This window comes from Ailuropoda melanoleuca, chromosome 16 (genome assembly GCF_002007445.2).
Source record: "Ailuropoda melanoleuca isolate Jingjing chromosome 16, ASM200744v2, whole genome shotgun sequence".
Classification (NCBI taxonomy): domain Eukaryota; kingdom Metazoa; phylum Chordata; class Mammalia; order Carnivora; family Ursidae; genus Ailuropoda; species Ailuropoda melanoleuca.
The window spans coordinates 3,090,219-3,113,300 of NC_048233.1; the positions used below are offsets into that span (position 1 = coordinate 3,090,219).

General features: G+C 43.2%; 1 protein-coding gene across 1 annotated transcript in view; it reads left to right on the top strand.

Annotated features, from left to right (window-relative positions):
- The first annotated feature begins 2,301 nt into the window (after nt 1-2,301).
- Nucleotides 2,302-23,082, top strand: part of NINJ2 (ninjurin 2) — a 41,940-nt gene continuing 21,159 nt past the window's right edge. The window contains exons 1-2 of the mRNA XM_019793746.2: nt 2,302-2,567; nt 2,915-3,041. Of these exons, the coding sequence (XP_019649305.2) occupies nt 2,997-3,041 (45 nt within the window). The 5' untranslated portion in view covers nt 2,302-2,567; nt 2,915-2,996. The remainder of the gene's footprint in view (nt 2,568-2,914; nt 3,042-23,082) is intronic.

Consider the following 23,082-nt stretch of genomic DNA (forward strand, 5'->3'; position numbering starts at 1 on the left):
CCTGCTTGTGTTCCCTCTCTCGCTGGCTGTCTCTATCTCTGTCAAGTAAATAAATACAATCTTTAAAAAAAAAAAGAGAGAAAAGGATCATTTTGCATTTTTCCTTAGGAGCCGCAGAAAGGCCAGGTCTGACATAGCTGTCATAGGGAGTTTGCTCAGCAACATGCGGGAGCTATTTCTGGTGTGACAGAGCACCCCAAATCAACCAGCCTGATGGCAGGGGAGGTGGAGTGAGCCTGGGGTGTCCAGGGCCAGGCAGGGTCCTAGTCCAGGCTCTGCCGCTAAACTTCCATGGCCACACTTTGCTTGATGCTTTTGGTTCCTTTCACCCCTAATTCTGTGATTCCGCGAAGCCTGCTTAGAGTCCCTTTGAAAGTGCATGGATTGACCTGCTAGCCAATCAGCCAGGCGATCAGTCTATCCGTCCATTTCTTTCACCTCAGATCCTTCTACTACAATGATTAAAGGATCCAGTATGCCACGGAGTGGGCCACTGAGGCGTGGGCCCCTTGGCTTGCAAGGATACACAGAAGGTCTTTACAAGGACCAGAAGACACTTCGACACTTTTGGTTAGCGGTCACAGGAATGAACCTAAAGTATCCAAGACCAAAAGGGAGAATGTATTATAAGATGTCAGAGTCTCTCCCAGGAACCGTGAGCAGAGTGATCAGGGAGGCCGTACCAAGGAAACTAGGAAGCCAGTACCAACCCAGGCAGCTTCTTTCACTCTGCATTTCTAAGGATGACTGGCCTTTCATTTCTGCTTCTCCTCGTGTGACTTGGTTCATGTCCTCATCAGCAGTTGGATAGCAATAGTGAATCTCAGCTGCAGATTGACAGGAGAGAGAATCTGAGTGGCCCTGCTTGGATGGCATGCCTATGCCTGGGACACTCAGCCAACAGCCAGGTGAGCCAGGCATTCATAGACCACTCTGATAAGCTGTCATAAATAGAACTCACTAGGCTGCTCCTGGGTGAGTAGAGTGGGGGATCTCAGAGAAGGGGAGGTTGTGACTGCCCTTGCACTCCGAAGGCGTTCTGTTAGTTCGGATACAAGTTTGGCAGCTCTGTCAAGACCCAATAGAATAAGGGCTTAGACAAGATGGAAGTTCATTTCTCTCCTGTGGGTAATAGTCTGAGTGCAAACAGTGCAGGGATAATATGGTGGCTTCCCAGTGTTAGGGACCCAGGCTCCTTCTAGCTTATTATACTCTTCAGATACTTGTCTTATGCACATGGTTGAGGATGGCTCACCGTAATGTCCAGTTCAACTGGACTTGCCTTCCTTTTAAGTGCATGATTGTTCCTGCTAACTTCTTTTTTTTTTTTTTAGATTTTATTTATTTATTTATTGGGGTGGGGGGGCAGAGGGAGAGGGAGGGAGAAAGCAAACTCCTCATTGAGCGCAGAGCCCAACTCAGGGCTCCATCTCATGACCCTGAGATCACAACCTGAGCTGAAATCGAGAGTCGGACTCTTAGCCAACTGAACCACCCAGATGCCCCTTCTGAAACTTCTTATTAGCTAGAACTTGATCACATGGACATACTGCAAGAGAGATTGGGGAAGGTTGACTTTAGCTAGATGGTCATGCGCCTAGTCAAAAATCCTACCGCTCTGTGAGAAGGTAAAATAGATATTGGGGGATGAGCTTCTACAATAAGCAATAGTGGCCTTGGTTCCTGGAAGTTCATGGACGTTTTCATCCCTCCTGACTCTAGCCTGGGGAGAAGGTTCTTGCGGGGGGAGAGATATGGCAGGCATGGAAGCGTGAACATAGGAATGCCAAAGAGGGTGCAACAGGACCAGGACGAGGTTAGACTAAGCGATGTCTGAAGCCCTTTGCACTCTTATGCCACTTACAGAAAAAATGAGGATGCTGTGTCTCTTCCCCTATTTTAATTTAGGGGATAGAAAAGGAAGTTCTTGGGACAGATTGCAGAAGTGAATTGTATAACACAGAGTTCTTTAAAGAACACATCTTCAGTGCTGCAGTTCTCCTGGGCATAGCTCAGCTCTGCTAAACAAGAGGGAGTTGAAATCATTTCCTTTAGGCACTAGACCCACATATTATGTTCCTGCCTAGCAACCCCATCCTGCAGCTGTGCTGGGCGGAGCAGTTCAGAACAGCTAATCCACCAACAAAGCTGCGTTGGGCACCTACTGTTTGCAGGGTTCTGTGCTGTCTGCTGCAGAAGAGCCCATGGCAGTGGAAGGTGCGCTCACTGGCCCCTTCCTCTCAGCCACCAGACTGACCTTATCTTTAGCTGAGGACTTCCTGCGCACCGTAATTACTTGACGGGCCAAGAGGCTTCAGTTCCGAGTCAGCGGAAGGGGTCATGAGTCATGATGCATATGGTAGCTGCGGCTTTGCTGACTGTGCACTCACCCTCTCAGCTCTGCGCTTTGGGCTCTGCACGAAAAAGGAGGGCTGCCTGAGGGGGCTGATTGTCAGCTACGGCAGAGCATTGACCCCGCATCTTTCGGGGTCCAGCACTGCGCACGCGCGTACGTGCGTGCGTGTGTGTGTGTCTGCACTTGTGAGGATGGGGAAGGCAGAGCGGAGGTAAAAATGATTTGGGGAAGTTAGGGGCTCAAAGTGGACTTTGTACCCTTTAGTTACAGTGATGTCAGGATGAAGTGGGAGGGTTGGGAGCAGAGAGAGCCCCGAGCTAAGAGTCGACCTGCGGTCACACTCTGTTTGGCTACAACTGAACTGTTTCAGTATCATTTCACCCATTTTAAAAAACAAGGGTAATGATGGCCTTGCTCAACTCCAAAAGATTTATAAAATGAAAGAGAATTGGCCCGTGAGCCTTGCAAAGGCAAGGTCTCTACTTCATTTGCCTGTGCCCTTCAGCACCCGGCGTAGCGCTTTGTGCACCGAGTAACTCTCCAGTGGGTATTGTCTAGACCAAATCACTGAAGTCCCCTGTGCCACCTGGCGTGTAAGGAAGCCGGAACCCAGGGAGGGACAGCCACCGGAAGAGCAAACATGGAAAGCGCCCAGTACCTGACCTGTGATGAGCATTCAATCAACATAAGTGGCCTTCCTTTTGAAATGGCAGCGCCAGGAGTAGAATTCAGATCTTTACCTGTGACAGCTCTGCTCTTGCCCCTCACCACGTTGCTCTGAGTTATCTGGCTAAAATCGGATCTCTTGTTTAAGGCTGAGATGGGATCAGTTTGCAGGAGAGCTGTTGCACACACCTGCACCCATGGTTTAAGTACGATGCATGGTTAATGAATAGGGCCTACGGAGCCAGATGGCCTGGGTTTGAATCCCAACTCTGCCATTTACTACATGACTTCATTTACTCTCTTTCGGCCTCAGCTTTCTCATCTCTACAATGGGGACCGACGTATTTATGCTCACAAGGTTGTGGTGAGATCAAATGAATGAAAAGACGCAAAGTGCCTGGCACGCAGGAAATCCGTTGTTGCTGCTATTCACAGGAAATGTTAGGCTTTTGTCAGCGTGGTGGCTGCAAAGGCGGTCCCTACACTCAGCCTTCACAAAGACAGCCAGGTGATGATGGTGAAGTTCGCTATTTCTCAATAGGATGAGATTCCCATGGATGTTTTAAAGGACTGGAGACTCTATTGTGTAAATTCTTGGAGGCCTGAGGTGCTTCTCTGTTAAGAACTCTCAAGGACTGAGTTCAGTGCCATACAACTGGGGGGCAATTAGGAAGCAAGGGTCAGTAAGAGCTCTTGGGGAGGCGCGGACCTGGGGTCATCATGCTCTATCCACAGCACATTGACGGCTGAGATAGGACACGGCTTTTCTACAGGCACGTCTCCTTCCCTTAAAATCTTTCCAAACCCAGCCTTCGTTCAGATTTGCTCAGCATTAGAAAGTCACTGGAACCCCCCGCCCCCGGCACAAAGAAGGTGGCCGAATGCCAAAGGACCAGAGCCAGGAAAACTATGTGAGAGGCAACCTTGCTCCTGCCAAGAATGGGATGCGATTTCCTACCCCTGCCCCCGCAGTGGGCCCCCAACCTCCTGTCATTCCCATTCCCCATCCACCCCCAGTCCTATGGGTCACGGATTTCTGCCTGAAAAAGCAATTCAGTGCTGCTCACTCAGGATATTTCCTCCTGACCTACTTCCTGAGTGCTGGGGCAGAACGCTTGCCCCGCTGAGAAAGGCAGCGTTAGATCAGCATTTCCCCTGCCAAACGTCACCCAGATGCTGAGTGTCTGTCACTCACTCCCAGACAATTGCCACACCTGAGAGGTGGCTCCCGTGTCGACACCTGGACTGACTAAACTGACAAGTTCCCGGAATAGAGCTGAAACCTCCTTCCCGGTAGAAACGTGCTTTTGCCTTTTCTGTTGTGTGCCTGTTTTTGTAATTTGGTTCCAAACCACCATTTACCATGGACCCAGGGACTGAGACTGTCATTCCCAAGTGTTCCTAGTTCCTTCCTCTTCCTCTTCTTCCTCTCCTTGTCCTCCTCCCCACCCCTTCTTCCTCTTCTTCTTCGTCATCAGTACCTTACAGAGTACCTAGTACTTGGTCAGGTATTCTGCATAGAACCTCTAATATGCCCAGTGCTCAACCTTGTGAGGCAGCTATTAGGACAATGCTTCTCAGACTTTAATGTGCAGAGGGAATGCTGTTATAATGCAATTCTGCTGAGTAGGTCTGCGGGATGCCTGAGATTCGGCATTTCTAACAAGCTCCCCTGTGATAGTGATACTGCTGGTTCTAACTCCTTGAGTAGCAAAGGTATCAGGAAGACTCTTTTGGTTGCAAGTGACTGAAATCCAATGTGAACTAGTTAAGCAAGAAGAGGAATTTATTACGAGGATATTGGAGTGTCCCACAAAGCCAAGTATAGGATTAAAAATGTGTCTCAGGAAGATTTGAAGCCAAAGGAGACCCCTTTGGTCTCTTGCCTCTGCTTTTTCCTTGCACACAATTAATTGCTTCATTCTTCCTCCTTCCCTTCCTTCTTTCCTTTCCCCTCCATCCTGGTTAGGACCAAGGCAACTCTACCCACAGTCCTGTGGCTCCCATGTCTTCTGCTTCCTTGATTGACTGCCCCGGTTTGGTGGTGCATATCTTCCAGTAACTTCCTAAGAAAGTGAGCAAAGGAAGTAAAATGTTACTTACGAACATACCTGAAAATGTCTTTACATTCGATTGATAGTTTCCCCAAGTTTAGAATTCCAGCTTCCAGAGTGTGTGTTGTAATATCCAATACCACTTCAATCCTCTGTCCTTTGTATCTCACGTCTGAAAGTTTTTAGATTCTTCTCTCTGACCTCCAGTGTTCTGGAAGTTCACAGTGCTGTGCCTTGGAATGGTTCCTTCCTCATTCATTATACTGGGCATTTGATGGGTCCTTTTGAACTGGAAACTTATATCCTTCTGTTGTGGAAAAAAATTTTTCCTTTGATTATTTAATTATTTCTTCCCCTCTCTTTTTTTGTTCTGTCCATCTGGAGCTCCTGTTATCAGGATGTTGGGTCTTCTGACCTGATCCTTTGATCTTCCTAGCTTCTGTATCTAATTTTCCATCTCTTTATCTCTTTGTTTTACTTTCTAGAAGATTTTATAAACTACTTTTTCTAACTTTTCTAGTTGAATTTTAAATTTTTATATTTTTAAATTCTCAGAGTTCTCTTTTGTTGTTCGCTGAATATTCCTTTTCCTAATAGGCTACTCCTCTTTCACGAATGGAATAGCTTCTCTTCTGTCTCCAGGACATGATTCTTTCCCTTTTTTTGAGCTTTTCTTCTCTCTACATTGTTTTCTTTGCCCTTCTTATTTCTTTAATTTGGTTTCTGTCTTTCATGTAGACTTTCTATTTATATTAAAGAGTGAGGCACTAAACAGTTTACCGGAAAGGAACGAGGAAGTAACTGACAGAAGACTTCTTCGTTGTACCCTTTTGAATCTTTTGAATTCTGAACCATGTTAGTATAAAGCCTATTCAAAAAACAAAACAAAACTTTTAGAAATTTATTTTAAGCTTTAGGTGCAGGGGTGTAGCTTATCCATTGAAGAGCTTTATTGTAGAGATATTGAGATGGGGTGTCAAGCAGCTTTTTATCTGAGGGGACTTCTAAATGTCAGCGTTTAAAATTCTCTCTGGGCCATTAAGTCTTTTCTGATAAGAATCTTCTAGACTCCTGTCTGGGGATAGGTGTTGGAGGAGGGTACAAGCCCACCTGCCAGTTTTCTTGAATGAATGTGGGAGGAAGGCTGGATATCTCATTGTTGAGAATGGAGCTTTTTAACCAAGAGCCTCAGCCCTTTCCTAACGATCCATTCAACTTAATTTGTCAGGCTCTGGAGCAAGCTTCTCAAGCTGTCTGTGGTGAAGGAGCAGTTTTTAAATTTTCAATCTGTCAGGGACCCACGTGTGGTTCTACCGTGCATGGCTAGTCCGTATCCCTTAACACACATGACTCCCAATAGAAGTTCAAACACCCAAGCTGGCCTACGTCCTGTTCAGCAAGAAGAATCCACTGAGAACTCGCTTGAATGTTGACGCAATTTCAAATTCCTATAAAAATTCTAAACACTTATTCTTACTTTCTGTACTTATCTTATTAGGGCCAGTAACAAAGTTTGTGGACCTAAACCAGTTCATGAACCAGGATTTCAGAGACTGCTCTAGGGAAGAGCAAATCTCTAATCTCTTGCCTTGAAGAGGAGCTGTCACCAGGCTTTGAGGGGCTGTTGTGGGACATCTGGAGTGTGGGACTTCTCTGCAAATAGACTTTTAGCTCATCCCCCATCTCAACTCTGTACTTCACTCCCACATTCCTTGGTACCCTATGTTTCCAAACCCAGTGCCTTCTTGAACTTCTCATGTCCCATTATTGGTTCCTTTCTGCAGGCATCAGGCCACAGCTTCTACCGCTGGGTCAAATCATTTACCCCTCCTTACTCTACTTTCTTCTCCCATTCTCTTTGTCCTTGCAATTTATACTTTAAAAAATCCTTTCAGGGGTGCCTGGGTGGCTCAGTTGGCTAAGCATCTGCCTTTGGCTCAGGTCATGATCCCAGGGTCCTAGGATCGAGTCCCAAGTAGGGCTTCCTGCTTAGTGGGGAGCCTGCTTCTCCCTCTCCTCTACCCCCCTGTTTGTGCTCTCTCTCTCAAATAAACAAATAAAATATTTTTTAAAAACGCCTTTCACAAAATCCTGCTGGCTTCTCAGGGCACCTGGGTGGCTCAGTTGGATAAACATCAGACTCTTGATGTTAGCTCAAGTCTTGATCTCAGGGCTGTGAGTTTGAGCCCTGCATTGGGCTCCACATTGGGCATGGAGCCTACTTAAAAGAAAAAAAAAATCCTACTGACTTCTTTGGAGAGTTGATCCTAAAAATATGGAATTTCAAGGGACCCAGAATAGTCAAAACAATCTTGAAAAAGAACAAGTTTGGAGGATTTACATATCCCAATATCTAAATTTACTGCAAATCTACAGTAATCAAGTAATCAAGTGTGATACTGGCATAAGGATAGACCTACGGATGGATGAAATAGAATTGAGAGTCCATAAATAAACCTTCAGATTTGTGATCAATTGATCTTTGATAAGAATGCCAAGTCAACTCAGTGAGGGAAAGAACAGTCATTTCAGTAGGTGGTGCCAAGACAATTGGAGATCCACACACAAAAGAATGAAGTTGAACCCCTACCTCACACCACACACAAAAATTAACTCAAAATGGATCATGGACCTAAATGTAAGAGCTAAAAATTTAAAACTCTAGAAGAAAATATGAGAGTAAATCTTTGTGAAGCAAAGTTTTCTTAGATATAACACCAAAAGCACAGTAACAAAGGAAAAATAAATTAGACTCATGAAGATGAAAAACTTTTGTGTTCCAAATGACACCATCAAGAAAATGTGAAGAGAACGTTCACAAGAGAAAATATTTTCAAATCCTATATCTGATAAGGGACTTGTAACTGAAACATATAAAGAACTTTTACAATCTATAATAAAAAGACAAATAACCCAATTTTTAAATGGGCAAAGGATCCGAATAACATTTTTCCAAAGAAGACATACCAATGGCCAATAAGCACATGAAAAGATGTTCAACATCATTAACCATCAGGGAAAGACAAATTTAAAACTACAATGAGATACCACTTGATACTCACTAGGAGGCTATCGTCACAAAGACAGATAATAACAAATGCTCTTAAGGATGTGGAGAAATTGGAACCTCACATTGTACTCATGGGAATGTAAAATGGTGCAGCCACTTTGGAAAACAGTCTTGCAGTTCCTTAAAAACATAAACATAGACCATAGGACCCAACAATCCCACTCTTAGGTATATATATTCACACAATGAATGAATGTTCAAAGCAATGTTATTCATGATAATGAAAAAGTGGAAATTACTCAAGTGGTCATCAGCTGAAGATGGATAAATAAAATGTGGTATATCCATACAATGGAATTTTATTTAATGATGAAAAGAAATGAAGTACTGATACATGCTACAATATGAATGAATTTTGAAAACATGCTTAGCGACAGTCACAAAGTCACAAATGCTTCCATTTACATAAAATGTCTGGAATAGGGGAATCTATACAGAAGGAAAATAGATCAGTGGTTGCCTAGGGGATGGGGGGAAAGAAAATAGATCAGTGGAGTCCAGGGGATGGGGAGGAAATGGGTATGGAGGGTTTTTTTTCAGGGTGATAAAAATGTTCTGAAATTGATTGTGGTGATGGCTGCACAACTCTGCGAATATACTAAAAGCCACTGAATTATGCACTTTGGATTGGTGAATTGTATGGTATATGAGTTATATCTCAATAAAGCTGTTATAATGGAATTTCTAGAGTCAACACAGCATATCTAACTACAAGTCTCCAGCATCATCACTCTTTTTTTTTTTTAAGATTGTATTTATTTATTTGACAGAGAGAGCAAGAGAGCACAAGCAGGGGGAGCAGTAGAGGGAGAAGACGCAGTAGGCTCTCTGCTGAGCAGGGAGCCCGTGCGGGGCTCGATCCCAGGACCCTGGGATTATGACCTGAGCCGAAGGCAGATGCTTAACCAGCTGAGCCCCCCCATGCTCCCTGAGCATCATCACTCTTGAATGTGGAAGTCTCCAGCTTAATTTATGCACAGTGCTCTCAATTTATCAACACACTAGATCAAATCTGAGGTGACACACTTTCTCTCAATCTGATGGTGATCTAAGGGATTGCTGTTGGCTTCGTTAGGGGATGTACCGAGAAATGGTATTTATTGAGTCAGACAAATTAATAAACTGTGCCTAACTTAACACTCTTATTTCATAGAAAATAGTTTCTTTGCTTTTTAAAAAAGATCTCTCCTTTTATCAACAGCAAATAATACAAAAACCACCTCCCTCCTTGCCCACCTCGGAATGTGTTCTGAATGAGGATGCAGACCCAGTTTGTTCATTTATTCAACAGATACTTATAGAGCGTTCGCCATGTGCTGGCTGCTCTTGCAGGTTCCGCAGATGCAGTAAATGACAGACACATTCCAGAGAGCAGAGAGCTCAATCAATAAGCCTTGGTCAACGTGGACCGAAACCAGTCTGTCCTGAATCTCCAAGGACAGAGAAATTGGTGGTGGTTATGGATTGAGGGATTCAGGGAAATATCTACATATCTTTTTTTTTCTCTTTGAGAACTCAGGGTGGGGTTTTTTAAATTACATAAATATTAGAACAACACTAACAGAAATGGGGAACAAAAGAAAAGCAGTGTAACAACAGTTCTGCCTCCCACCCCTCCCCCCTTCGATCTCATTTCAAACTGTGTCTCTGCTCCCACCCAGTTTTGAAGATACTAGCTCCATCTCTCCCTAACTTAGGCCACCTCCCTTCCGTGCCTCTCAGAGGACCCAGTTCAAAGGACCTCCCAAGACTCATTCTGCAAAATTCAGACCTGAGGCATTGAAGCTTGGTGGCAGCCAAGACCCCCCAGTTGCTCAGGAGGTTGGGGGAGTAAAGGAGTAGATGTGAATCCCAGTGCCAATTTGCTTCGGGGCACATTCCTCAAGACTTAGAAGCCAGGCAGGGGAGGGCCCAAGGAGGGGGGCGGGGGCCACTGCCTCAAACATGTGAACCTTGGCATTGGAGGTGTCCTGTGTTCAGAGACCGGCCATGTGAACAGTGTCACCAGCAGTCAGTGGGGGGACATCTTAGGGAGGAATGTGAGCCCCTACTCAGGTGTGCTGGGCTGCACGTCTGACCTCGCTGACAAGGAGAGGCAGCAGGCCAGCCCAGGGGCACTTTTCCACACTCTTAGGGGTGCTGGGGGCTCCTAGTGCCCAACCCTGCTGTGGACAGTTGGGTCCAATACCAGCAAAGCTGAGAACATCTCGATGTGTTTCTTCACCTCTCTGAGCCCGTTTATTGGGGATAATAATCCTCACCTTGGGGCATGTTGAGAGGGTTAGAGAGGGCAAGAAGCCTAGCACTGCCTCTTCTCAGTGTGTGACTTGCCATTGTGTCTGGGACACCTACCTATTCTCATGGGCTACGAGCCCCCCTAAATTTCTAGGATTCAGCTTTGTTATTCTCATCTCTCAGTGAATAGGACTTTTTTAATATTAAAGGCTTATTTGACAATATGACTGCAATGTAATACATGTTTATTATAGAATCTTTGACGATTTCAGAAAGTCAACACAAAATCAAAATAAGCCAGTAATCTGGCCCCTCAGAGATAACCACATTTTCGTTTTAACTCCCAGTCTTTAAAAAAAAAAAAAAAAGCTTACAATTTTAATAGTGGTTCCAACGTAGTAATTACTTCATTACAAAGGTACAGCAATATAAGATATATCAATATCCTTCTATTCTTAGCATAATCTCCTCCAGTTCCATCCATGTTGATGCAAACGTTGGGTAATCATCTTTTTGGATGGCTGAGTAATATTCCATTGTATATATGGACCACATCTTCTTTATCCATTCGTCTGTTGAAGGGCATCTTGGCAACTTCCACAGTTTGGCTCTTGTGGTAATATCCTCCTATTCTTTTTTTTTTTTTTTTTAAAGATTTTATTTATTTATTCGACAGAGATAGAGACAGCCAGCGAGAGAGGGAACACAAGCAGGGGGAGTGGGAGAGGAAGAAGCAGGCTCATAGCGGAGGAGCCTGATGTGGGGCTCGATCCCATAACGCCGGGATCACGCCCTGAGCCAAAGGCAGACACTTAACCGCTGTGCCACCCAGGTGCCCCAATATCCTCCTATTCTTAAAACAAAGCAAATTCAGGGGCACTTGGGTGGCTCAGTCGGTTGAGTGTCTGCCTTAGGCTTGTCCCGATCCCAGGGTCCTGGGATCAAGTCCATGTCGGACTCCCTGCTCAGCAGGGGGGGAGGTCTGCTTCTCCCTCTCCCTCTGCCCCTGCTCTCTCTCTAATGAATAAATAAAATCTATTTTTAAAAAAAGCAAATTCACAATTTGGACCTTTATTTTTAGTTTCAGAGGTAGAGTTTAGTGATTCATCAGTTGCATACAACACCCAGGGCTCCTTACATCAAGTGCCCTCCTTAATGCCCGTCACCCAATTATCCCTTCCCCCTACCCCCCTCCCCTCCAGCAACCCTCGGTGTGTTTCCTAGAGTTCAGTGTCTCTTATGGTTTGCCTCCCTCTCAGTTTTCATCTTATGTTATTTTTTCTTCCCTTCCCCTGTGTTCATCTGTATTTCTCTGACTGACTTATTTCACTTAGCATAATACCCTGTAGTTCTTTCCACATTGTTGCAAATGGCAAGATTTCATTTTTTTGATGGCTGAGTAATATTCCATTGTGTGTGTGTGTGTGTGTGTGTGTACCACATCTTCTTTATCCATTCATCTGTCGATGGACTTCTGGGCTCTTCAGAGTCTCTTTTGATTTATGTCTGTAGTGTCATGAAGTACACACATTTAGTTGCTGATTGTCTTCTACTCTGAGTATCTGTCATCATAATTCTCACATAATAGCATTTAAAGTAACTAGGATTTAAAGTACTAATATCCCAGGGGCGCCTGGGTGGCTCAGTCCTTAAGCGTCTGCTTCGGCTCAGGGCGTGATCCCAGGGTCCTTTGATCGAGCCCTGCATCAGGCTCCCTGCTCTGCTGGGAGCCTGCTTCTTCCTCTCGCACTCCCCCTGCTTGTGTTCCCTCTCTTGCTGGCTGTGTCTCTCTGTCCAATAAATAAATAAAATCTTTATTAAAAAAATAAAATAAATAAAATACTAATATCCCATAGTATGATTATACCATAATTATTTAATTAACCCCCTACAGTTAATTATGTCCTGTTCTCACTGTTATAAATGATACCATCATGAATATTCATAAAGCTAAATCTTTCACACATTGCTGATTATTTTCCTAAGATTAATTTCTAAAATGGTTACTATCTCAAACGGTAAAAACATTTTTAAGGCTACTCACAAATTAACTAGACAGGAAAGACTTTAAATTTGTGTTCTATCGATTTAGTATTTCTCTTTTTCTGCTTATAAAACAAATACATTCTTGTCAGAAAAATCAAACATTGTGGGGTGCCTGGGTGGTGCAGTCGTTGGGCGTCTGCCTTCACCTCAGGGCGTGATCCCAGTGTTCTGGGATCGAGCCCTACATCAGGCTCCTCTGCTAGGAGCCTTCTTCTTTCTCCCACTCCCCCTGCTTATGTTCCCTCTCTCGCTGGCTGTCTCTCTGTCAAATAAATAAATAAGATCTTTAAAATATATATATATTTTAAAAAATCAAACATTGTAGAAATACATATCAAAAAGGATTTTAAGTTTCCCTTAATTCTATTGTCCAGAGATCATTGCTAATATTGGTGTACATTAGGAGTCCCTCAAATGACTCCAATTAGGTACTTAGATTCAATTGATAACCATGTTTTAAACATCTGCCTCCCTTTCTCCTGATTTCTTACAAGCCCAGGCTGAGTCACGAGTGAGCTCCTTCTTTGAAGGTGGCCTGTGGCCAGGTCTACACCATTCACACCCTTGGCACAGCGCAGTCTGGTTACCACGGGCAAGCTCGGGCAGCCACCTCAGCCTCTCTCCTGAATCCACTGCGGGTCTCCTCTCCCTGGAGAGGAAAAGCAAGAAGGGGGCACCAGAATGCGGCTATAAATGTAGGTTCTGTAACTCACCCTCTGGATGCCCAGGGGGACGTGAATGAAAGCCCCTGTGATGTAGCCAAGTCTAGAACCATCCCTGGGCATTCCAGAAACAGGTCATTAGCAATGTACTATCTGTACATATCTACACACGCAGGAAACAAACGTCTATGGGCTCACACATGATTCAGTGGCTAGATTCTGTATGCCAGCAGCTGTCCCTGCATCCATGAACCAACCAAAGGCTTATCTGCAGATGCTTGTGAGATGTGTTTACATAGAGAGATTAAGTTGTCTCTGGAGGGGCCTCTCACCTCCACAAGAGCCCAGAATTACAAAGAAAATCCTGCTGGTGGTAACAGAAAGTCCCTTATACTAGAAGGATTCAATGGTATACTAGAGGGCACAACGAGGCAGAGGCCCGTGGGCCCTCTGGCCCTTAACAGTGCAACATTCCTTCCAGAGTTACCACACCCCAATCCATCCACACCTTCCGTTCAGAGTTAGCTCTGTTTTCAGAGATACAGGCTCCTATGACACCTGTTAATGCTCACTGTTCATGGTAATTCCAATAAATTCTCTTCTGTGGCTGCTAAGATCCTTAAAAGAAGATCCATGAAATCTTCTTGGTCAATGGCAGGAGAAGTAGGAATTTCACTTGGCCTTATTTCATCTCAAGATACATTTTTTTGAGACTTCAATTCATCACCTGTGTATAAGTCCTTGGCTTTATGTAATGTGAATAATAGGCATTATCTTTATTCTTTGAGTTGTTGGACCTATTTTCACTTGTCCGTTCTTTATAACATTGAAATCTGTTGGTGTCAGACCGTGTTCTCATTCATTACAGTCCTTAATATCCTGGGTCTCAAATGGAAGCTCCAGTAGCCCATCTGTAAGGAAATATATGATAATAATAACATAGCTTTATTGAGCTTTATTGAGCTTTATTGAGTGCTGACTACGTGCCGGTCACAGTTGTAAGCACTTTGCATGCATCAGTTCATGTAGTTTTCATGACAATTCTGTCAGGAAGACACTATTGTTTTCTCATTTTACATATGAGGAACTTGAGGCACGGGGAGGTTAATGACTTGCTTAAGGTCACACAGGTAGTGGAACCAGACTGTACTCACAAGCTCACAGCCTGTAAGCACCAACATTTTGGTGTTTAGCATTCTGGTTTTTCCTGTGTATTTAAGGTACTTTGTTTTACTTTAGAAAACTAAGGTCGTAGATACACTTAACATGCGTTATGTCTTTGTTCAGGATATAGATTTGTAATAGCTGTGACGTACTTTAGATTTTATTTACTTTTCTGTTTGTTTATTGAGAGAAAAAGAGAGTGTGCGAGGTGCAACTGGAGGGAGGGGCCGAGGGAGAGGGAGAGAGAGAGAGCATCCCAAGTGGACTCCACACTGAGCACAGAGCCCCACTCGGCTCCATCCCACCACCCAGAGATCACGACCTGAGCTGAAATCAAGAGTCGGACACCCAACCAACTGAGCCACCCAGGTGCCCCATGTACCTTTTAATTTTAAGCAGTTTTTCAAGTGTCCGAAGTTTAACATTTGTGATGTCTATTAATCTTTACCTTTGTGATTTCTGTCACTTTTTAAAAGATTTTATTTATTTATTCATTTGAGAGAGAGAGAGCACTCATGAGCAGGGGAAGGCACAAAGGGAGAAGGAGAGAGAGAACCTCAAGCAGGTTCCACACTGAGCTCGGAGCCTGACTCAAGTTTGATTTCACCACTATGCAAGCATGACCTGAGCCAAAATCAAGAGTCAGATGCTTAACTAACTGAGCCATCCAGGCGCCCCCACTTTTTTTATGTTTGGAAAATCCTTCTGCATTACAAGATCACTATCTTGACTTCTGGTTTTATTATTTCTTTTTTACTTTTAATTATTATTTAAGTTATTTGAAATTTATTTGATGAATAATGTATCCCTCTTCCTGATAAGTTTGTGATACTTCCTTAGCATTCATTATGTTCTTATTTATTCTAAGATCTGTTTCAAAGTTGACTGATCTGTTTATTTAATAGATGTTCTTTTTAGAGCAAGTCTTCCCCCATTATTTTTTTTTTAACAATCATGCCTTAATATTTTGCCAAATAAACAATAGAATTATTTTTGGTTAACCTAACAACTTAATTTGAGAAGTTGATATATTTAAGATATTCAGATTTCTAATTTTTTCCATTTTATTTTATTTGTTTAAAAGATTTTATTTATGTATTTATTTGAGAGAGAGAGAGCACAGGCAGGGGGAGGGAGAAGCAGGCTCCCCACTGAGCAGGGAGTCCATGGGCTCAGTCCTAGGAACTTGGGATCATAACCCGAGCTGAAGGCAGATACTTTACCTACTGAGCCACCCAGGTGCCCCTCATGACAGCATTTACCTTTAACACAGCTTTTACTACATTCTATAGTATTTTTTGATTCCCATAATTAACTACAAAATCTGTAATTGATTTTTTTAAAAGCAGCTTTTTTTGAGTATATATGTATATATAGAGATACCATCAAATTCACTTGTTTAAAGTGTACAGTTCAATGGGTTTTAGAGAATTGTGCAATTATCACCATCATCTGTTTCCAGAGCATTTTAATCACTTTTAAAAGAAAACCTGGGGGCACCTGGCTGGCTCAATCGGAAGAGCATGTGATTCTTCATCTAGAGGTCATGAGTTTGAACCCCATGTTGCTTGTAGAGATTTCTTAAATAAATACACTTTTTTAAAAAAAGAAAGAAAGAGGGGTGCATGGGTGGCTCAGTCGGTTAAACGTCTAACTTTTGATTTCAGCTGAAGTCGTGATCTCAGGGTTGTGAGATTGAGCCCTTCGTTGGACATTGGACATGGAGCCTGCTTAAGATTCTCTCTCTCTCTCCCTCTGCCCCTCCCCCTCCCTCTAAAAAAAAAGAAAAGAAAAGAAAAGAAGAAAAAGAAGCCCTGTACCTCCCAGCATTACTTTTCATTCCTCCCTTCTCCCAGTCTTTGGCAACCACTACTCAACTTTCTACCACCATGGATTTACCTATCCTAGACATTTCATAGAAATGAAACTCTATAATATGTGGCCTTTTGTGTCTGGCTTCTTTCACTTAGCATGATGTTTTCAAGGTTCTTCCATGTTATCCCATGTATCGGTACTCTGTTCCTTTTAATGACTGAATAACATTCCATTCTATGGTTATACTACATTTGATTTGGTTTTTAGACCAAATGGACCGGTGGACATTTGGGTTATTTCTGCTATGGCTGTTATGAATACAACGCTGCTATGAACATTCATGTACAAGTTTTTGTGTGGACATGTGTTTTCCTTTCCGTTGGGTAGTATCTGGGAGCGGAATTGCTAGATTAACCTTTGAGGAACTGTCACGCTGTTTTCTAAAGCGGCTGCCCATTTTACATTCCCACCAGCAAAGAGACTTCCACTTTCTTCACATCCTCATCAACAGTTGGTATTTTCGATGGTTTTGTTGTCGCCATTCTAGTAGGTGTGAAATGTACCTCGTTTATTTGCAATGATAATTAATGAGGATGATTATGTTGAGCATCTTCTCATCTGCATTGTGGCTGTTCGTGAAGCACTTTCAGAAAATGGTCATTTTTAATTGGATCATTTGTCTTCCTATTTATTGAATTGTATGAGTTCCTTGTATGTTCTAGGTATCAACCCCTTATGAGATACATGATTTGCAAATCATGTTCTCCCTTGTGTGAGTTCTTTTTTTCACTTTCTTGATGGTGTTATTTGAAACACAGAAGTTTTTAATGTTGATAAAGGTCAATTTATTGTTTCTTTTATTGCTTATGTTTTTGGTGTCATATCTAAAAATCTATTGCCTAACCCAAGGTCATGAAGATTTACTCCTATACTTTCTTCTAAGTGCTTTACAGTTTTAGTTTCTTAATTTAGGTCTATGATCTATTTTGGGTATTTTCTTTGTTTTAAGTTGATTGATTGATTGATTGATTGATTGATTGAAGTAATGTCTACACCCACTGTGGGGCTCAAACTCATAACCCCAGGATCAAGACTCACATGCTCTACCGACAGAGCCAGCAGGCACCCCTCTATGATCCATATTGAGTTAATTTTTGTATATGGTGTGAGGTCAGGGTCCAACTTCATCCTTTTACATACAAATTTACATTTGTCCCTGTGTCATTTGCTGAAAAGATCATGGAATTGTCTAGGCATCCTTGTTAAAAATCATCGTAAATAAGCATTTATTTCTGAACTCTCAATTTTGTTTTATTGATCTGTATGTCTATCCTTATGCAAGTACTATGCAGTCTTTTCTATTATATATTTGAATTTTTAGTTTATTCTTTGGAATATAAAAGTGTATTGAAAGCACATTTTTAAACTCTCAAGTTTTTTAATTTTTTTAGATTTTATTTACTGATTTATTTTAGAGAGAGAGCATGAACGGGGGAAGGAGCAGAGGGAGAGGAACAGACAGACTCTGTGTTGAGCATGGAGCCTGACATGGGCCTCGATCCCACAACCCTGAGATCATGACCTGAGCCAAAATCAAGAATCAGGCACTTAACCATCTGAGCCACCCAGATGCCCCTAAACTTGCAAGTTTTTAGACACTTAAGCTTTAACATTCAGTTTTATGACACGTGGTCATTTAAGCCTTAATGTGCAGTTTTATTGCACTTTGGCTAAAAAAAATAAAGGTAAGAATTTCATAAAGTACACAGCCCAGTATATAATTACTAGGCTTGTGAATTATAATATTTAGAATTGCCCTGTCCAATACAGTAACCACTAGCCACATGTGACTATTGAGCAACTCAAAACGTGACTAATGTAACTAAGGAACTGAATTTTAAAATTTTATTTGACATTTTCATCACCCTCTAGAATTTCCTCATGCCCCATTGCAATCAATTTCCATTCCACCCTTGTGTCAGGCAATCTGCTCTTCATCTCAATAGATTTGCCTATTCTGGACATTTCATATAAATAGAATCATATAATTTGCAGTCTTTTGTATCTGTTTTCTTTCACTTAACATAGTATTTTTGAAGTTCATTCATGCTGTAGTATGTATCCATAGTTCATTTCTTCTTGTTGCTGAATAGTGTCCCATTATATGGATATACCACATGGTATTTCTCCACTTACCAGTTGATGGACATTTGGACTGTTTCGATTTTGTGTAATTTTAATTAATTTAAAATTTAAATACTGAAGCAGGTATAATAGCTCTCCTTCAAGCACAACTTTATTGTGTTGGGAAGACTACATTTCTCTGGAACCTCTGTAAATTTAGTACATGAATTGAGATGTGCTGTAAGTGTAAAATACACACTAAATTCTGCAGACTTAGAATTATTAATATGCTTAAAAACATAAAGACTGAAAGAAGGAAAAAGGAACAGAGACTATCAAAATAAATTTGAAAGATTAACTAAAAATCACAAAATAGAGTTTCTAGAAATGGGGAGGGTGGGGGGAAGCATTAAAAACGCACCTCTGAATACCTCCAGGGGTGAAAGTATGCCCTCGTGTTATTTACAGGGGATACATTATGTAAAAATTATATATTTTACATGTATTATCTCTTTTCATCTTCCCAGTGACACAGGTGAAGTAGGGATGGACCATCATTTTTTCCTATTTTGTGCTTGAGGAAACCAAGGCTCAGAGAACTTAGCTTGTCCAAGGTCACCTGGCTAGCATGTAGGAAAGCCAGACTTGACACCATTCTGACTTCAAAGACCACATTTGTATCCATTATAGATCAATGGAAAGTTCACCAAGAATGCAAACCAGATATGCGTTTGGCTCCAGCCTGGCCTTTAGGTTTAAGGAACAGTTGGCACAAAAAACAGAGCAGGAGAGGCAAGGGGATGACTTGGTAAAAATAGGGTGTCTCTTGGCTCAAAAGTGACAAGCTACTTCATGTACCACACCTGTTGCCAGCCAATTCAGTCTTTCACAAGGCTCTTCTGTTACAAGAGGCTCAGACCCTGCCCCCCCATTCCTGAGAAATTCCAGAGAAACACCCTTGGCCTTCCAAGGTGGCTCCCACAAAGCCCGGCAGTGCCCCCAGCCCTGCTGCTTAATAAGATAAGACCCAAGAGACTGGGGAAAGATGCCAGACTAGTGACGCCCAACTTCTCCCTTGGTGACATCTGTCCCCAGCAGACACCATCCCTCCAGGGACTCCAGGCTCAGCTGAGAGTCCTCTGGTTTTAAGACCAGCTCTATGGAGCTCTCATAACACTGCCTTTCCAGAGCCTTCTGCAATCAGAATGGCCCCCAGCCTTCTGGTCAAGCGTGCAGCCCAGTCAGCATTCAGTCCCTGGCAGGGGTGGGGTGTGGGGGGGATCTGTCTTTCTTAGCAGTAATGACTGACAGCAAGAGAAGTTCTTGCCTCCAGAGAGCCAGCAGCTCCAGACTGCTGACGTGTGCAGGGCTGGGCGCTGTGAGTGTGACAGGGCTATTTCTGCCCCACAGAGTGCTGTCAGCAGGTAGGAGGTGAGTGGTGATGCTGCAGGGGTTGAGAGCTGGGCACAGGGCTGCTTGACCTTGCTAAGGGCTGGGGCCCCACCAGCCTGCAGAACCTAAAACCGCCTTCACCATTGGTTCACAAGAAGCTTGGGAAGGTGAGGGGCGCTGATGACGGACCCTGGGCGCCATCGCACCATTTTGACCTTTTTTTCTCACCACTTTGCTGTAATCTTGATCATAATGCATTATTCACCGCCTGCTTGGAAGAGGTATTGTTCTGGGTTATGCTCAGCAGTGAGCACCAATGAGAGAGGACCCTTGGCCCTGACAGGCTTCCGAATGCCCTGCCGCAGTGGCCCCGGCAGCCTGTTGTAACGGGCACCAGGCAAATAGACCCGTGCAGAAGACCACCAGTGGTGCTCTCGCTTTGCACGGAGCCAGAATCCTGGAAGGTTGTCCTCAGATCGAATCGTACTGGGGCAAGATTCCAGACTAGGAACGCACAGGAGTTCATACCCTACCAGAAACACAGATGTCACCCTTTAATTAATTTTATCTTTATATCTCTAAATATTTTATCTACATTTAATTTTTTTTATTTTTATTTTTTTAAGATTGTATTTATTTATTTGACAGAGAGAGAGAGACAACACAGGCGGGGGAGTGGGAGAGGAAGAAGCAGGCTCCCAGTGGAGGAGCCCGACGTGGGGCTCGATCCCAGGACTCCTGGATCACGCCCTGAGCCGAAGGCAGACGCTTAACAACTGAACCACCCAGGTGCCCCTACATTTTATTTTATCTTTACTTCTCTTTTTCATGATTATAAAAGAATGGCCTTTGATTGCCAAAAATTCAAATTGAGGGGGCACCTGGCTGGCTCAGTTGGTAGAGTATCCAACTCTTGGTCTCCGGCCGGTGAGTTCGAGCCCCACCCTGGGTGCAGGGATTCCTTTAAAAATTCAGATTGGGAAAATCTATAACTTAGAAAGGGAAAGTTCTTATCGTGATACAAATTCCTTTCATATTTCCTATGCTTATACAAATGTAGTGATCTAAAACAGATACTCTGAATTTTTTGTATCAGTCCAGGATCATAGTCGTAATGACTTTGTCCTCCACTAAATACATTTTATATATCTTGCCATATTTATGCATAAGGATCTAACTCATTCTTTTTAAAGACATACATAATATTTCATAGGGGAGATGAAAAAACTCTGGAGAATATTTTCTGTGAGAGAGACGTGCACTCCCAGAAGTGCACTTATTAGGTAAACGGATGAGAATATTTTAAATTTTAATAGATAATTGCCAAATTGTCCTTCAGAAAAGATTGTGCTCTAGGTACATTTGGTAGTAAATCACATTTACATCCCCACCAAGTGTATGAAAATGCTTGTTTATCCACATCGTCACCAACATTGAATGTTATCAGTCAGTTAAATTTTTGCCGCCAGCGTAATGGGGACACGCATGCGCACACACAGGCATGTGCACGCACACACGCGTGCACGTGCACACACTTTGGCCATTTACTTCCTTAGTGGCCTGTTTGTTGGCATCCTCTATTTTCTTGTGGGGCTCACTTTAAAGACCTCTGTGTATATCAGAGAAACCAGTCCTTTGTCCTGTGTGTTCCAATCTTTTTTCTCATTTGTCTTTGTCTTCTGACATTTATGGTGGCGGTGCAGGGAGTGGCTAGCGCTCGGGGTCTGAAGGCCGACTCCAGCTTCCTCTCTAACAAACTAGCCAAATGACCATGGTTTCCTTACTCAGCCTCTGGCCCCCCATCTGTAAACTGTTACAAGAATGAAATGAGTGCAGGCATATGAAGTGCTCAGCCTAGTGCTTGCATGAAATAAGCACTATAGGGGTGTATGCTGTTATTATTATATTATTATTATGCATTCAAATAGTTTTAATTTTATGCAGTCGAATTTATTGATCCTTTATGGCTTCTGGATTTCCTGTCATGCTTATGAAGGCTTTTCTCCATCTAAGATGGGAAAATATTTGGGGCACCTGGGTGGCTCAGTGGGTTAACAGTGGACTCTTGGTTTCAGCTCAGGTCATGATCTCAGGGTTGGGAGATCGGGTGTCACTTTGGGCTCACACTCAATGTGAAGGCTTCTTGTCCCTCTCCCTCTCCCTACTCTCTCTGTCTCTCAAATAAATAAATAAAATCTTTTCTAAAAAGAAAGAAAAATCGGGGCGCCTGGGTGGCTCAGTCAGTTAAGCATCTGACTTTGGCTCAGGTCATGATCCCTGGGATTGAGCCCCGAGTTGGGCTCCCTGCTCAGAGGGGAGCCTGCTTCTCCCTCTCCCTCTGCCTGCCACTTCCCCCGCTTGTGCTCTCTCTTTCTCTGACAAATAGGTAAATAAAATCTTAAAAATAAAAAAAATAAAAATAAATTTAAAAAAAAAGAAAGAAAAATATTCACCAAGGGTGCTACTGAAAGGAGTCTTCAGGAATCCATTCACAATATGAATCCTCCCTCCCCCGTTTTGCTCTCTTGTAAATTAATTTGGCTGTTTGCATACCAAGATTTTTTTTTTCAGGAAGATAACTGAATTTAATTTTGCTTACAGTAAGAGAAAGTTATTCTCTTACAGCTCCGGAGGCTAATAGTCCCAAATCAAGGTGTCAGTAGGGCTTTCTCCCACCCAAAGGCTCCAGGGAAGAATCCTTCCTTACTTCTTATATCATCCAGCGGGTGCTAGCAATCCTTGGCATTCCTTGGTTTGTGATGACCTAAGTCCGATCTCTGCCTCTGTTTTTGCACGGCCATCTTCCCTCTGTGAGTCTAAGTCCGTTTTGTCTTTTCCCCGCACCCAGTTTTACTGAGAAATACTTGATAGACATCACTGTGTAAGTTTAAGGCATATGGCAGGTTCAGCTAATATCCGTCCTTCCAGTGCAGTCTGTCTTGGTGTCTGTGGTGCAGGGGGGTGCTTCAGCCTTACCCCATGTTCTAGAATACTCTCAGTGGTGTCTTACTCTTGAATAGTCGTTACCTGTTCTTGCGAGAGGGAGTGAAGTCAGGACAACCTGCATCACCGTCTTGATAGCCACGCTCTTGAACTTGATCGCCATCCTCAGGAGCTTTCTGAAGGGGAGACCTACTGCACTTTGAGTGTGTGGAATGACCAGGTCGGGTTGTCTTTATGGGGTCTTGGTTTGGGGAACGGACTGTGCCAGCCTGCAGATTTATGTCTAAAGACTGGGCCCAGGAGCACCTTGGTGGCTCAGTTGGTTAAGCGACCACCTTCCGCTCAGGTCAGGATCCTGGAGTCCCAGAATCGAGGTCGCCATCGGGCTCCCTGCTCAACTCCCTGATCCTCCCCCTTCTCGCGTTCCCTCGCTCACTCTCTCAAATAAATAAAAAAAATAAAATCTTTGAAGAGCGGGCCTGGCGGGTCATACCACTCCCCCTCTTCATAAACTAAACAACTTCTGCTTGTCAGAGTGCCAGCTCCATGCCAAGG